General features: G+C 44.3%; 2 protein-coding genes across 2 annotated transcripts in view; one reads left to right on the top strand and one right to left on the bottom strand.

Moving 5' to 3' along the window:
• WIPF3 (WAS/WASL interacting protein family member 3) overlaps positions 1–14792 on the bottom strand; it is a 79013-nt gene extending 64221 nt beyond the window's left edge. The window contains exon 1 of the mRNA XM_081534847.1: positions 14599–14792. The gene's annotated coding sequence lies outside the window, so the exon portion shown is untranslated. The remainder of the gene's footprint in view (positions 1–14598) is intronic.
• Positions 10372–15982, top strand: part of LOC145522474 (uncharacterized) — a 257684-nt gene continuing 252073 nt past the window's right edge. The window contains exons 1-3 of the mRNA XM_081531168.1: positions 10372–10451; positions 13548–13892; positions 14187–15726. Coding sequence (XP_081387294.1) covers positions 10372–10451; positions 13548–13892; positions 14187–15174 — 1413 coding nt within the window. The 3' untranslated portion in view covers positions 15175–15726. The remainder of the gene's footprint in view (positions 10452–13547; positions 13893–14186; positions 15727–15982) is intronic.

The raw sequence follows: 15982 nt of genomic DNA on the forward strand, positions 1-15982 counted from the left end.
GACTGTGAATACTCTTAAAAATGCTGTTCTGAGAATCACTGAGGAAATAATGTACTAGAGGGGGCGCAGGGAACAAGTCTACAAGAAGCATCCTTTCTGATCCAGTTTTACTTCTGAGACTTCAGATGAGTTAACGTAGTTTCACAGTAGGAATAACTGCTGCAGCTTGGGCCAGATCAGGATGCCTGGTTCAAGTTCTAGTACCTCTGGTTCCCTGTCCAGCTTGAAGTTCTGCTAAAACCTCAAACAACCTGCAGCCAGGAGGCATCATCAGCTCTGTCACCACGCACATTCTGTCCCACGGCAGCAAGCACACTTCACTGACAGCCAAGCCTGATACACTGGCTGGAAGTCTCACCTCTCAGACTACACAGCATCACTCCCTAATTCACACAGGCTCCTTTCCTAAAGGCTCTTCGCTATGGAGTCAAGTTTTCCATCTCATCCTCCAATCAATTCTATGAATCCTACCCTTTACCCACACTGCATTTGTAACACTTTCTTACATATATTTTCTTTATATCTCTTCTTTATATCTCTGTGTGTTCATCCATGCTATGCAGGCTGCATGTGATGGCCTTCGCCACCTGGAAAATTCCCACCAATCCTTTAAAACACACTCAGGTGCCAACTTCTCTGCACAGATTTTCTTCTCCCTTTGCCAGTTAACTGCTCCAATAGTACTTTGTTTGCAATTTTATTACGGCACTAGAGACTCTGGCAATTTCCTTTCACATGTTGATGTGTCTCCCTTCACTGGACCATGGGCCCCTTGAAGGTTCAAAGATAGGAACTATGTCTTAGGTATCTTGGTATTTAGGCCAAAGGTAATGCTGAATATCATTGCTTTGGTGTTGCTATGGGGAGGAAATAGAAAACATACATATCAGGGGTCATGCCAACTACTCAAGTAAAAGATGGAGACATGGCTTGGCAGCAGCACATTTATTGTGTCTACAGACGAAATAATTATCTTGACACTTTAAGAAAAATATTACCAACTAAAATAGGAAGGGAAGAAAAGGGTAGGAGAAATTTCTGTCCAACTATTACTGGAGTGGGTAGCCTTTCCCTTCTCCAGGGGATCTTCCCAACCCAGGAATCGAATCCAGGTCTCCTGCATCATGGGTGGATTCTTTACTAGCTGTGCCAGAAGGGAAGTTCAGGCCTTATTATGGTACAGGAATAAAATATCTTCCGGATGTGGGATTCTCAAAGCTTACAGTGCTCACTGGAAAAGTTTCACCTGGCATGTTAGAAATGTTGTCATCAGAGAAGAATAGTTTGACAGTTGGGAGAACAGGTCTCTAGTTCTGGTTTTAATGGTCATCTATTTCTCCATCTATACAAATGTAAAGCATGTTCCTTCTTCCCTGATTTGCATAACTGTAAGGACCAAATAAGTACTTTGAGATAAGCATTAAACAAATAAAAAATAGTCTATAGTCCTCTCTAAAAAGCAACTTTCTTTCAAATGTAATTTTTAAATTAAGGACATGGTGGCTTCTTGGCAAAGGAGACACTTGGTCTACAGGGCAGCAGAGATGAGACTTTAGTCTTTTAAATTAGAAAACACTTTTCAAAACAACATTGAGTTCAAGGAGGTCTTCTGGTTTTCAGATGGTAGAGTGAAAATATCTCTGTTCCTTCCTTTTCTTGGAAACTGTTTCAAAATAGGAAGGAAAGGGAATCTCAGAAATATAATCTCGATTGTGGGGAGGAAAAACTAGATTTCTGTCACCCTGAATTTCAGTAAATGAGACAGAGCTGCCTTATGCCCAGGACAACCAAATACAAGGTACAGGTAAGGTGACGTAGCCTACAATGTGGAGGGCAGGCCTGTGGCTGCAGGCCTCACAGTGTCATTCTCCAAAATCAGAAGCACCAGCTCCTATGAGGAAGTTAATGAGGAAGTCCCACCGACACTTGTTTAGAACAATGGGAAAGGGTGTGTAGGACAGCACAGGGGTGACCTTGGACCCTAGACACACCGGGGAACATGGAAGGAGGCAAAGACAAGCTATTCCAGCAGGTGCACTGCTAGAAATGAGGGAGGGAGAGGAAGAGAGTAAATCACGAGCAGTCTAAAGCCTCTCTCTCTCTTTCTTCTCCTCTCTCCCTGCCCTCACTCTCTGTCATAAGGAGCACTTCTCTGACCCAAAGAGAACTCTCCCTGGTCTAGAACCTGCCCTGGTCTTCGCCTCGAATAAATATCCTGCAAATAGTTGGTCTAGACTTCCCTGGTGACTCAGGTGGTAAAGAATCTGCCTGCAATACAGGAGACCCAGGTTCAATCCCTGGGCTGGGAAGATCCCCTGGCGAAGGGAATAGCAACCCACTCTAGTATTCTTGCCTGGAGAGTTCCATGGACAGAGGAGCCTGGCAGGCTATAGTCCCCAGGGTCTCAGAGTCGGACATGACTGAGTGACTGACACAGACACAAAAAGCATACAATTTATTCTAAGATGAATACTAAAACATGGAACCAATAAAGAGAACCAGCACAAGATCTACACAAAAAAACTAGAAAGAAAAAGTGGGGAAAGGAACAGGACAAAGGATAGATGACAGATGAAAAACATAAGAAAATACATTGCTATGAACAGATTAAAAACAGTGACAAGGCATAAAACAATTAACTGAAAGAATTTTATGAGACTAGCTGTGAGAAAGACTCAATTTATACTGTATATTGTTTTTACACTTTTTGAAGTACGTATCTTGGTCATTGCTTCCCAGGTGGCACAATGGTAAAGAATTGACCTGCCAATGCAGGAGACACAGGTTTGATTCCTGGGTCAGAAAGATCCCCTGGAGGAGGGCATGGCAACCCACTCCAGTATTCCTATCTGGAAAATTCCATGGACAGAGAAGTCTGTCAGGCTACAGTCCATCAGGTTGCAAAAAGTCAGACATGACTGAGCACATATATGCACACATCTTGGGCATTACTACCCACTACAAAAACTAATTTAAAAAAGAAAGTTTTGGATTGCTTTGTTTACTTGGGACAATTGTGGAGAAGTATTTTTTTTAATGTTTTGCATTATCTTAGGAGACCTCTCTACATCTAAAAGATAAATACAAATGAATAAACGAATAAAGAAAAACATAAATTTGTCTTGACCATTTGGTCTAAGTAAGCTGGATCCACAAAGAACAGTACTGCGAGCTGACTATGGGCTTTGCTAATCAGGTCCTGCATGCAGACCTCCACGAAAGCTGTAACCACTCCTACAGCCAGTCACTAATGTCAAAGTGACTGACCAAGTGGGCTCAGAAGACAATCAAGAATAGAGTAAAATAATTTTCTTCAATCTAATCCATAAACCCTAAGGTTTAATTTTTCTGTTAATACATGGTTATTATACAACGAGGATCAGTTCTAAAACATGACTGTCCATTAGGCATGAATCATTTGTGAGTTGGTTCCATTTGTAACTAGTCATTCATTAAATGGGAATAAACAAGAGAGCACCATAATTGGGAGGGGGCACAGGTCTGAAAAGACAGTAGGTGGCTTTCTTTCTCCAGTCCCCAAATAATGCGCTCCTAGATCTTATGGACAGGTATCCGGACCCATCATTCTTCAGCATTCATAATTTAAGGCATTCGTAATTTACATAGACAACATCAAAATGACTACAGTTCAACCACCACTACTTAAAACTCACTGACCATCCATGACCACCACAAACGCACAACATCAGGCATAAACCCAGATTTGATTTAGCTTTCTTTCTTCTACGAGTCTGCAGGTGAATTTCTAAAACTTTAGGACATACACATTTGGGTGAAAACCAGAAAAAAGGTCATGCACAAGCTGTTAAAATGTAGGAAAACGTGTTCACTTGCTCGTCCTGTTTTAGGCAGTTATCTCATCTGTTTGTGAAGCTTCTTTATTCTTCCTCTGAAATACTGGGGAGCAACATGATGAACAAAAATGTTTCATTCAAAAGTTTAGAAGAATATTAGAACAAAAAGCAGGTCTAAGGAACACAGCAGACTTAAAGTCTATTTCTGCATCATTAAAAGGAAATACATCTCTGGTGCTTTTTCTCGGTTCTACCATATGAGAAGAAAAAATGTTTCCTCTTCTACTAGGGTCATAATTATTTATGTCAGACACATAGCAAAGGGGCTAGAGTCTTTTTTTTTTTTTTTTACTATGTTTATTCACTGGGCAGATATGGTTGGTGATTTCATACTGATGTACCTGGCTGGGAGAGCTCTTTGTTAAACAATTCATTAAAAAAACAACAGCTCACATGTACAAAGCAGATTTTCTGCGTTAACAATTCTGATTCTTATTTACATAATTATATTTCATCCCCCCCTAGTAACTCTGTATGACAGATACTAATCCCCATTTCACAGATAAGGAAACAAAGGCTCAAAGATGTAAAGTCATAGCCCAAGATCAAATAGTTGGAACTTGACAAAGCTGCATTCAACCCAAGTGAACTGCCCCTAAACGTGTGCACTCTCCACTACTTCACGCAGCTTCTGATAAGCATCTCAGCCTTTGCACAGTCAATGCAGAAAGTACTTACTGAGCTTCTTCCATATGTTAGGCACTATGATAGCCACTGAGTGAAACTATAAACATGAATATCAGGTAATTAACAAATATTTGACAAAAAAAAAATCTATAGATATATGGCTCCTATCCAGGAATGATAGCTCATAATACTTGCAGCTGCTATTTAGTTGCTAAGTCATGTGCAACTCTTTTATGACCCCATGGACTGTAGCCCACCAGGCTTCTTTGTCCATGGGATTTCCCAGGCAAGAATATTGGAGTGAGTTGCCATTTCCTTCTCCAGGGGATCTTCCCAACCCAGGGATCAAATCAGGTCTCTTGCATTGGCAGGCAGATTCTTTACCACTGAGCCACCTGGGAAGCCCTATAATACTTACGTATTGAAAGCTACTATGTGCCAGGCACTTTGCTAGAAAGGCAGGAAAAAAGGGGGAAAAAAGAGATAACAATAAAGCATATGGTATATAAAAGGCACAAAATAAATTCCAATATATCAGTAATCATAATACCTATAAACAGATTATTAGCTTCTCCTACTAAAGGACAAAGATATTCAAATTGATTTAAAAATTAACTGTATCTCCTTTATAAGGAACACAGATGAAACAAAGTGATGATTAAAACTTTGAAAATAAAACAATGAAAACAATACTCAAGTAGACACTAAAAACTGGTACAGAACCTTCATACTTTGCTGGTGAAAATGTAAAATGGAGCAGCCAGTTTGGAAGTGTTTGGAAGTTCTTCACAACATTAAACAGAATTATCATAAGATCAGCAACTGCACTCCAACGTATCTCCAAGAGAAATGAAAACATTTGCCTACACAAAAACTTATACATGAAAGTTTATAATAGCATTGCTTAATATAGCCAAAGTGTAGAAACAACCCAAACATCAATCAACTTGTGAGTGGATAAACAAAATGTAGTATGGCTGTGCTATTATTTAGCAATTAAAAAGAATGAAGTCCTGATACATGCTATACAATGGATAAATGCAAAAGACATTATGCTAAGAAGTCAATCATATACTGTATGATTCCACTCATATGAAATTTCAGAATGGGTAAATCCAAAAAAATAAAAAGTAGATTAGTAGTTGTCAGGGCTGAGGAGAAAGGTATGGGAAGAGACATCTAACGGGTTTCTTTTGGGGATGATAAAAATGTTCTGGAATTAAGATGATGGTGTTAGTTGTGTGACTGTGTGAATATTCTAACAACCATGGAATTGAATACTTTAAAAGAGTGAATTTTATGGTATGTGAATTATATTGTAATAAGGCTGCTTTTTTTTTTTTTTAAGTCATGCAGCATGATTAATATCAGGCAAAACAGAATCCAGGGCAAAAACATATTAATAGAAATATAAAGTGTTCTGGAAATATAAATGAAAAGATAATTAATTGCTTCTGTGGCTCATGGACCATGAAAAGCATAAGAAACCTTTGAGGCAGGTCTTTGGTGATTGAAAGGGGTGGGGAGGGGATGAGCAAAGCTTTGCCACGTAGGCACATATGGGGTGTGTGGCAAACAGTCCCAGCGAGCATGGTACTCACAGAGCTAGGTTGTTCAAGAGTCTGAGGTTTATTTTCTTTTAACTTTTTAAAAAAGGAGACATGTTAGATGCAGCATGTTTTACATACAGCACTCTAGGGACCATTGTGGAAAATGAATTATAGGGAGAAGAAGTAGCAAGTAGGTAGATCAATCTGGGGATTCACATGAGCAAGGATGGCTATTTATTTGAATTAGAGTAACTGCAGTGGGATAGAGCCAAGGAGGATAAAAATTTGGATGTCTGGGATGGGTGGGGGGAGATGAGATGGCTGGATGGCATCACCGACTTGATGGACATGGGTTTGGGTAGACTCTGGGAGTTGGTGATTGACAGGGCGGCCTGGCGTGCTGCGATTCATGGGGTCACAAAGAGTCAGACATGACTGAGCAACTGAACTGAACTGAACTGAACTGATGGGTGGGGGGAGAAGGAAGAGCCTAGGATAACCCCACGGCTCCTTGCCAAGACAATCCAGTATTAATTAAGGAAGGCAGGAACAAATATGTTGGTGTTGGGGGTGGTGCATAGGTGGGGAGAAGTGAGCTTAATTTGAAGCATATGAGGTCCTTTTGGCAAATGGAAATTTGGATCTGAAATTTAGAAAAGAAGCAAGGCTGGTAACAGAGATTTAGGAATCTACATAAGGCAGCTGGGTGTGTTTCATTCTCTAATGTTAACTGCATGAAAAACTAAAAAAATGTAACATTTTAAATTACTGAATCACCTTCTGTAGTTTCTAATTAAGTCAAGGACATAATTAGACAGGCTAATAATGGAAGTTATGTCAAGTGGTTGATAATTCTAGGTGCCTACTCAATAACCATTTCCTCTTCTTCCTTAGAGCAACTGCCCTAACTGGAAGGGGGTGGGGGTAGCAGTTGCAGTTTACCTAGCTAAAACTATTTGATTTTTCAGAAAACTGTCATATTTTTCAGATTTTACATTTTAGAGCAGCACTGTGACACCATTCTGGCCAATGAGATGTAGACACAAGTAGCTGGGGGGGCCATCACGTTCTATACAAAAAGGCAAAGCCTCCCTAATAGAAGGGCCCTCACTCTTTAGGTATTTATACCTTTCCTTTCTCCTCACCTGGGGCTTCCCTGGTGGGTCAGACGGTTAAGAATCTGCCTGTAATACAGGAGACCCAGGTTCAATCCTGGGGTTGGGAAATTCCCCTGGAGAAGGAAATGGCCACCCACTAGTATTCACCCACCCATAGTATTCATGCCTGGAGAATTCCATGGAAAGAGGAATCTGACGGGCTAGAGTCCATGGGGCTGCAAAGAGTTGGACACGACTGAGTGACTAACACACATTTTCTTCTTGCCTAAAGATGTAAGTCTAGAGATACAGCAGCCATATTGTGACCATGAAGCAACTAGATTTCTGATGATGTCCTACATGTTGAGGACAGTGAAGCAGGAAGATGGAAAGAGGCTGATTCTCTGATAGCACTGTTTGAGCTCCTTCTTCAGCCAAGACTGCAGCCATGAAATTAAAAGACACTTGCTCCTTGGAAGAAAAGTTATAACCAACCTAGACAGCATATTAAAAAGCAGAGACATTACTTTGCCAACAAAGGTCCATCTAGTCAAAGCTATGCCCAATAGTCATGTATGTACGTGAGAGTTGGACTATAAAGAAAGCTGCGTGCTGAAGAGTTGACACTTTTGAACTGTGGTGTTGGAGAAGACTCTTGAGAGTCCCTTGGACTGCAAGGAGATCCAACTAGTCAATCCTAAGGGAAATCAATGGCAACCCACTCCAGTACTCTTGCCTGGAAAATCCCATGGACAGAGGAGCCTGGTAGGCTACAGCCCATGGCGTCTCAAAGAGTTGGACATGACTGAAGGACTTCACTCCACTCACCTCACTCACTTCATACTTTATCACTGGAGAAGGAACTGGCAACCCACTCCAGTATTCTTGCTTGGAGAATCCCATGGACTGAGGAGCCTGGCAGGCCATGGTCCATGGGGTCGCAGAGAGTCGGACACGACTGAAGTGACTGAGCAAGGGAAATCAGTCCTGAATATTCATTGGAAGGACTGATGCTAAAGCTGAAACTCCAACACTTTGACCACCTGATGCGAAGAACTGACTCATCTGAAAAGACCCTGATGCTGGGAAAGATTGAAGGCGGGAGGAGAAGGGGACAGCAGAGGATGAGATGGTTGGATGGCATCACTGGCTCAATGGACATGAATTTGAGTAAACTCTGGGAGCTGGTGATGGACAGGGAGGCCTGGCATGCTGCAGTTCATGGGGTTGCAAAGAGTTGGACAGGACTGAGCAACTGAACTGAACTGATCAGCCCTGGACTTTCTTGCTTGGGAGTCGATTTCTACAAGACACACTTGTATCTGTTGAAGCCAGATTCTCATGCGTGCATTGCTTTTTTTGTTTTGGCAGCTGAATGTAATCCTAACTGATACAAATCATATTTGGGCTAATAAATACATTAATATATACATTACATATATATAAAACACGAGGCTGAAAAGACATGTCCATTATTTCAAGTGCTAAAAAAGAAGTTTAAAAATCAAATATCACTTATTCTTACTACCAAGAGGTACTAAATGTCTTAAGGGGCCTAAAAGATAGTACAGAGCACTGGATATTTATTTTCCTAAACAGTAGCTAAAGGAAGATTATGGGATTATCAGTATTAAGAAAATTCATGGACACATCTATTAATGAGTATACATCCATGATGACACCTTTGGACTTTTTCTGGATAAAGTAAACTGATCTGGCTCATTTATATAGCTTCTATCAGAACCAATGTTCTTAAAGATAGGACTGTTCACCTGACTTTCACAAGAACTATAATGTTTGGAAGAAAGAATCTTTCTATTCTCCCAGGAACTCAGTAAGCACAGCTAAGGAAACAGTACATCCCCCAACCACTGTGTTCTGGCCCTTTACAGAAGAGCTTCTATAGGGTTGTTCTCTGGGAGTATGTCTCCAGAACTGCAGTCAGAAACATTCTAGGAAACACTTATTACCACCTTCCACCACAAAATTTCCATTGTCTTCATGGCAGGAACCATGTTGAAGACTTAGGTCTCTATGGCAACAGAGACTGCTTTGAGGACTCGCCAGGAGAAAGCCATCCCAAGTTCCAGGACCAGGAAAAGCTGTGTAACTGATCTCTTTTTATCTCATGGTCACTGTGGATCGGGGAACTATTTGTGTTTCCCTCTTTGTTTTGGCTACTGGGAAGCTCTGACAGATTTTTAATCCCATCTCCAGAAACTACACCAAACTTTAAACTCATCTCTAGAAATTACCTGCACCTTATAACATAATCTTGTTCACTAAACTACCCCTAATTTTATCTTTTTCAAAATAATTTTATTTATTTATTTTTGGCTGTGCTGGGTCTTCCTTGTTGTGTGGGCTTTTCTCTAGTTGCGGTGCAAGGACTTCTCATTGCAGTGGCTTCTCCATGAGCTCTAGGTCACGTGGGCTCAGTAGTTGTGGTTCCTGGGCTCCAGACACAGGCTCAGTAGTTGCAGCACATGGAGTTAGTTGCTCTATGGCATGTGGAATCTTCCTGGATCAGGGATTGAACCCATGTCTCCTGCATTCTCAGGTGGATTCTTTACCACTGAGCCACCAGGGAAGCCCCCTTCTAATTTTATGTTGCTTTTTAATCTGTGTGTTCTCTTTACTGCTGTTTCATTATCTATTAATCTTATGTTGTTAACTCCTCTAATGCTTTATGGAAGAAAGAGCATTTCAGGAAACATTTTTTTAAAACATCAGATGATAATGATAATAATAATAACAGCTAATTTATTGACCATTGCTATGAACCAAGCACTGTCTTAGGCTTAACTTAGGTAATTTACCCTAAATAGGAGATAAGTAGTACTATTACTAGGTCCACTTTATAGATCAAAAAACAGAGACACAGAAAGGTGAAGTAATTTGTCCAATGTCATACAACCAAGTGATGAATGCAATATTCAAACTCAGATATTTTGAATTACAAACATTTTACAAAAGAAGAAATAATAATATTTAATTTCTAAAAGAAGCAGAGGCATTCTGATCTTATAGGCTGAGCTTAACATCCTTCAGCTTTAAAGGAGATGTTAATTGTACAATCATGCCTGATAACCCATATTTACAGAGAGGAATGAGACATTAAAAGTCAAAAGGATGGTTACTCCAAATTGGCTTTTGGTCTTTAAATATGAATATATCCATTCATTCACTCACTCATTCACTATTCATCACCTGCCACCAATGATGCAGGTGCTGGGAAGAGAGGAAGCAGACATAGTTCCTGCCCTCCAGGAGCGTAGGTGCAATAAAGGAGCGTCAGACAGGTAAAGGGCAACTCGGACGTATGAGTTGGCTGGTAGAACCAGAGCAGGGCATGGCATGATCATTCCCAGAACGGTTAAGCTCTTGGCCCGTGTCCATCTGATAATGGGAGTGCAGGAGAGCTCAGTTGCTCAGTTGTGTCCAACTCTTTGTGACCCCATAGACTGTAGCTCACCAGGCTCCTCTGTCCGTGGGATTTTCCAGGCAAGAATACTGGAGTGGGTCTCCATATCCTCCTTCAGGGGATAGTCCTGACTCAGGGATTGAACTGGTTTCTCCTACGTTTCCTTAATTTCCTGCATTGGCAGGTGGATTCTTTACCACTGGGAAGCCTGATAATGGGAGTAGGAAGAATCAGCTCCCTTACAAGGCTGTTGGATTGATTTCATATGTAGAAAGCTCTTAGCCTAGCCAGGCACAAACCTCCAGTACAAGGCAGCCTTTGGCTCTTAAGGCATAGTGGATGGCAGCCTGGGTATCTTGCTCTGACACACACCTGTACTCATTTGGACACAAGTTCTCACAAGCTCTCTACTGCACCCTCCAAGCTACTCCCCAGCACCGAAAGGCTTACAGTCCATAGACAGGCCTGGCACTTTCTTTCTGCATGCTGCCATCTCACATTCAGTGTCTCGCTGAAGTACATCGCCCACACAGGATGAATATTCCTTCAAGATGCACTTGAAAATCTTTCACAGTGTCTGGCCCACATAATGCTCCCCTGGCATTTTTGCCACCTTTGCTCTGCATCACTTATGTCTTTGGCACTTCAGCAAGGTAGTTCACTACACGATTCCCCTGCTGCAAAATGGATCGGGTTCCCGCTTGGGCAGGTCTAAGGAAAGACCCAACTAGAATTGCAAAGGGGAAGTTTCAAGTGCACTCTTGGCTGAAGTCAGTAAGAAAACATATGTGCTGCACCTGCTTGGCATCAGCTGGGAATCGTCTGTCTCTTTGGTTTTGTGCTATGGCTAAATAAGAAGCAATTAATCATTTTCTCACCAACCCTAACTCATATTAAATAGTTCCCCCTCAAAGTCTGTTTTGTCATGCTCTCAGCAGAGTCAGTCAAACACTATGATTCCTTTCTAAATATTCCCGCAGCCAGATGGCAGGAACACTAACTGTGACATGGCAAAACTCGCCTAAAGATAACTTCGTGATGCATAATCACGCTGGATGGCACTCGGCAAAGCAGATTCATCCAGATACCTCTTTAGCTGCCCGACTTAATCCAGCATCTTCAAACCAAAACTTTCCAGTTCCAAATGCAAGACACATTCAACTCTGCAATGTGGTATTGGCTGGTAAGACGAACACGATTCTACTCCTCTGGGTTCTGCATTTTAGGCAGAAGTATAAAATCACTAGAAGAACACATTTGAGGACACGTTTCTCAAGCTCGTTCTCTAGATAAGATGTTCCTGTGCCCTCAAGTTTCAAATATTTCTGCATCAAGTGTAAGTATGTTTATAACACGTTTGCTGGAAAACAAATTTCCGTCCTTCTGCTGAGTTATTTTTGTAGGCCTTTTTTTTTTTAAACTTAAGCATTAATAAACATACATTTATAAATTCTAGACTGTAGGGAAGTTGACTGTTCTTCCCTGGTGAAAATCCTACATGTCTTTTTCTAGAGTGAATTATGCTTTGTTTTTCAAATCTTTTCTAGGTTGTATTGTTTATTCTTTGTGTGTATTTAACTGACTTTCAAAATCACAACCTGTACTTTCTGATTTCTGAACAATAAATCCTGAAAACAGGGTTGCCAGGCTAGCCCAGCTGGCTTTCTCCTGTTCCTAAAACTGTACGTTCTTAGATACACACATACTTCCTCCATCCCGTCTGCTGCTGGCTAGCTTCAGTCGGTGACATGACCTCACACTCACAATTATATGAAAACAACAGTAACTCCTGGAAAGGAACCAAAAGGGGGCACGGTGGGAAGACAGCCTTCAAGTCTCTGTCACCCTGATAGCTCTGCCCTGATTCAAGTGGCTGAAGATTGCCTATCTGTGGTTGCATGTATAGAATTTGAGATCTGTCTATCCTGGTTCTCGACCCTCCACTCCCCTGAGTAAGGTATTTAACCTCTGTGACCTTTTATTTTCTCCTCCATAAAAAAGGCACAATAGCAATATTGCCCTGAAAGAACTGTGAGTTACATGAGGTCATTCATGTAAAGGCATTTGGTAAGGCACTCTGCAGTCTGTATTTCATTTCCCATTATGGCTAAACTTTCTTTGCTCCCTATCCCTTATTATTATTATTATTCATTAATTTTTCTGATTTAGTTTTTGTGCTTTTTAAATGTATCTCTAAAATGCATTAGCTGGAAAACTACACCACTCTGTGTGGTACCACAGTGAGTGGATTTTTAGCATTAAATTCTTATTTATTTTTTATTGAGGTAAAACATAAGTCAAGTGCCTAAGTCAAGAGCTTCCCTAGTGGCTCAGATGGTAAAGAATCTGCCTGCAATGTAGGAGACCCAGGTTTGATCCCTGGCTTGGGAAGATCCCCTGAAGAAGTGCATGGCAGCCCACTCCAGTAATCTTGCCTGGAGAATTCCACGGACAGAGGAGCCTGGCAGGCTGCAGTCCATGGGGTCACAGAGTCCAACAAGACTGAGTGACTTTCACTTTTCATAAGTCAAGTGCATAAATCTCACAGAAATAACTTTACAAATATCTTAATGTGTGCTCCTGTGTTACCACTACTTAAGTCAAGGTGGGGAGCATTTCCAGCACCTCTGAAGCCTCCATCCCTTTCTGTCCAGGCCATTATCAGGCCCAAAGGCAGCCCCTCATCTATGCTTCATCCTCATGGATAGCTTTGCTAAAGTTTAAAAAGAAAGTTTTTTTTCAGGGAAAGCTGGAGTCCCTGCGATAATGACTACTGCTGACCACAAGAAATGTACGACCAGTCTTCCCTCTAAAGAGATAAAAGATTCTGGAAAGGAGGAGAGAGGCACAAACTTTCTAAATCACACAGATCATGCAAAACAAAGCCTTCATTTTGCACCCAGTGACCCCCAAGCTCGGAGAGGCGAAGTGATAGCCCATCTTCCTGCTACAGAGTAACTTTCCTTCCAAACAGAACCCATTACAAAGCACCCCGAGCTTCGAGCTTCGGGGATGGGGATGCTATCCGAGAGTCCCAAAGCGTCAGGACGGCTCCCCCAGCCTCTCCCTACAGAACTTCTTTCCAGGGAACAGAGCGCACTGGGGCCCCACGCGGCCCCCGCTCCCGTCGCAGGCACACCCACGCGGCTGGCAAGCCGTGCTCAGAAGGCTCTGTTCCTGAGAGCCTGTGCCCGCTGCCCACGGGGACAGGGCTGGGCTCCCCGTGCGCCACCCCTCACCCGGAGATCCGGAGTGGCCTCTTCTCCAGCCCTGCTCCCCCATCCCGCTCCTTCTCGCCTCCGGTGTGTATTGAGGGAGGGTGCAATAGACTCTGCCACCTTCTCCCTGGTTCCTCCAAAGGAGATTTTAAAACCCATGTGTGGACAGACCTAAATGGCTGGAGCACACAGTACTGACTTCAGGGGCTTGGAGATGAGCACTGGAAGGTAGTCCGGAGACTAAAGGAGTCACCACGAGCTGAGTGACCTTGCGCGAGTCACTTCCCATCTCCGAGATTGGTTTCCTCATCCGGGGCTTCTATCAATATATCCCCCAAGCCACCTTCAGTTCGTCAATTTCCTAGTTGCTCTTGACTCATCCCGACTCATCCCAGCTCATCCCGCGATAGCCCCTTCCCCAGCGAGACCCCAGCCTTTTGTTCCGGGGGTGAAGCGGGGACTGGAGGAAGGGAGAGCTTGGCGACAAGGCCGGGGCGGCCTTGGCGCCTGGGGCCGCTCCCTGGAGAGTCGGGTCGGGGGAAGACAACCAGGCAACCCTGGGGTGACCTCCTTCCCTCCGCGGTCCCGTTACAGCCGGGCCCGGGAGGCACCGCGCGGCGGGCAGCGAGCGAGGGGCTCCAGGGCAGCACAGCGCCGCGGGCGGGAAGCCCCGGACACGAGCATGCGCGCAGCACCCCTGGCCCCGCCGGGGGTTCACTCCGCCCCGGGACGGGCCCGAGCGCCCGCCGCGACAGCTTATCCCCTGTCCCTCCGGCGCCGACCCGGGCACGCGCGCGGAGCCGCTACCTGTCGCCAGCCGTGCGGAGGACAGGACAGGACTCGTCTTTGGCCGGCTTCCCCGCCGCCGCCGCCGCCGCCGCCGCCGCCTCTAGGCTCCGGGCTCCGTCCCGCAGCACCCGTGCTTCAGGCGGCGCCGCTGCGGCCGCGCTGCGCCGGGTGCTGAGCTCGGTGCGCGTCGCTCCCTCCCGGCCGCCAGCTCTGGGGCTGCCGGGACGCGGAGGCGGGGCCGTCGCCCCCACCTGCTCCGCCGGCTCCTGCCCTGAAGTCGCCGCCGCCCAGCGCGCAGGGACGCGGCCCGAGCAGGCGGGGTCGCTCTGGAACCTGAGAGGCGGGTCGCAGCCACCGGGCGAGCCTCTCCCTGAAGGAGTTCCAAGTCTAAGCTGGGGAGAGAGTGGGCCCCAAGGCTGGAGTTCCCCAGATACGAGCGACACCCGGCCCAGTACCGCCAGGCTGCGGACGTTCCACTCCTTTATCAGTTTATTCCAAAATATTTTGAACCCCTCCTGTGGTCCAGGCGGCGTCATAAGCAGTGGGGACAAAAGAGAGAACAAGATCATCTTGTTTCCGGAGTTGACGGTCTAGAAAGGGAAACAACTAATGGACAGATATACTGCAGAACCGAGAGGGAATGGTCTCAGAGGGGTCCCTGATCCAGACTTGGGGAGGTCAGGGGAAGTCTCCTCGAGATGCCGATGGCTAAGAGAATTGAGGGATGAGCATGAAGTAGCCGGTTGGAGTGACCTGGGGAGGTAGACTGTCCCAAGTGGAGCCGACTGTGTTTGCAAACTGAAATGTTTGAGGAGCCGAAAGAACTTGGGATGACAAGTAAAACCCTTGTCACACTTGACTTCAGGCCCCTGGGAAGACGCAGAAAGTTTGTGTCTGAGGCGGGATGCTTGACTGGTTAGTGAGCACTTAAAGTCTCCCACATCCTGTGCTTTTCTGCTAGTGGAGGAACTAAGAGACTCACGGACCATTCACTGCGCTGCCTCTGAACATCGATGAACCAGGCACTCTGCCGGGTCCTTAGGATGTGCTGCTGAAGGAGGCAGAAAGGAGCTACTAGTCTGGAGTGGAGGAGAGACCTGTACTCAGCGCTGTGTCAACACTTGGATCAGGTGCATGGGAACACAGGTGAGACAGCAGTTAATGCTGGGAGGGAGGAGGATCTCACACAGGGATGGCAGCTTGTCTACAGGTTCAGATTCTGTAGCAGCTGCTGTCAAAGTATATTCCCCAAGCAGTCCTTAACTGGTTTCTTAATTACTAGTGTTTACAGGCTGACAATGTGTAGGCTTATATTTAGAGTAGGGATAAGTAATTCACTTCTCATGCCTTCCCTGTGTTGTCAAGAACAACTTCCCTGTGTTTGATTTAGGTGAAGAAGATG

The sequence above is a fragment of the Giraffa tippelskirchi genome, chromosome 10, assembly GCF_054371585.1.
Source record: "Giraffa tippelskirchi isolate mGirTip1 chromosome 10, T2T-mGirTip1v1.2.pri, whole genome shotgun sequence".
In the NCBI taxonomy this organism is placed as follows: domain Eukaryota; kingdom Metazoa; phylum Chordata; class Mammalia; order Artiodactyla; family Giraffidae; genus Giraffa; species Giraffa tippelskirchi.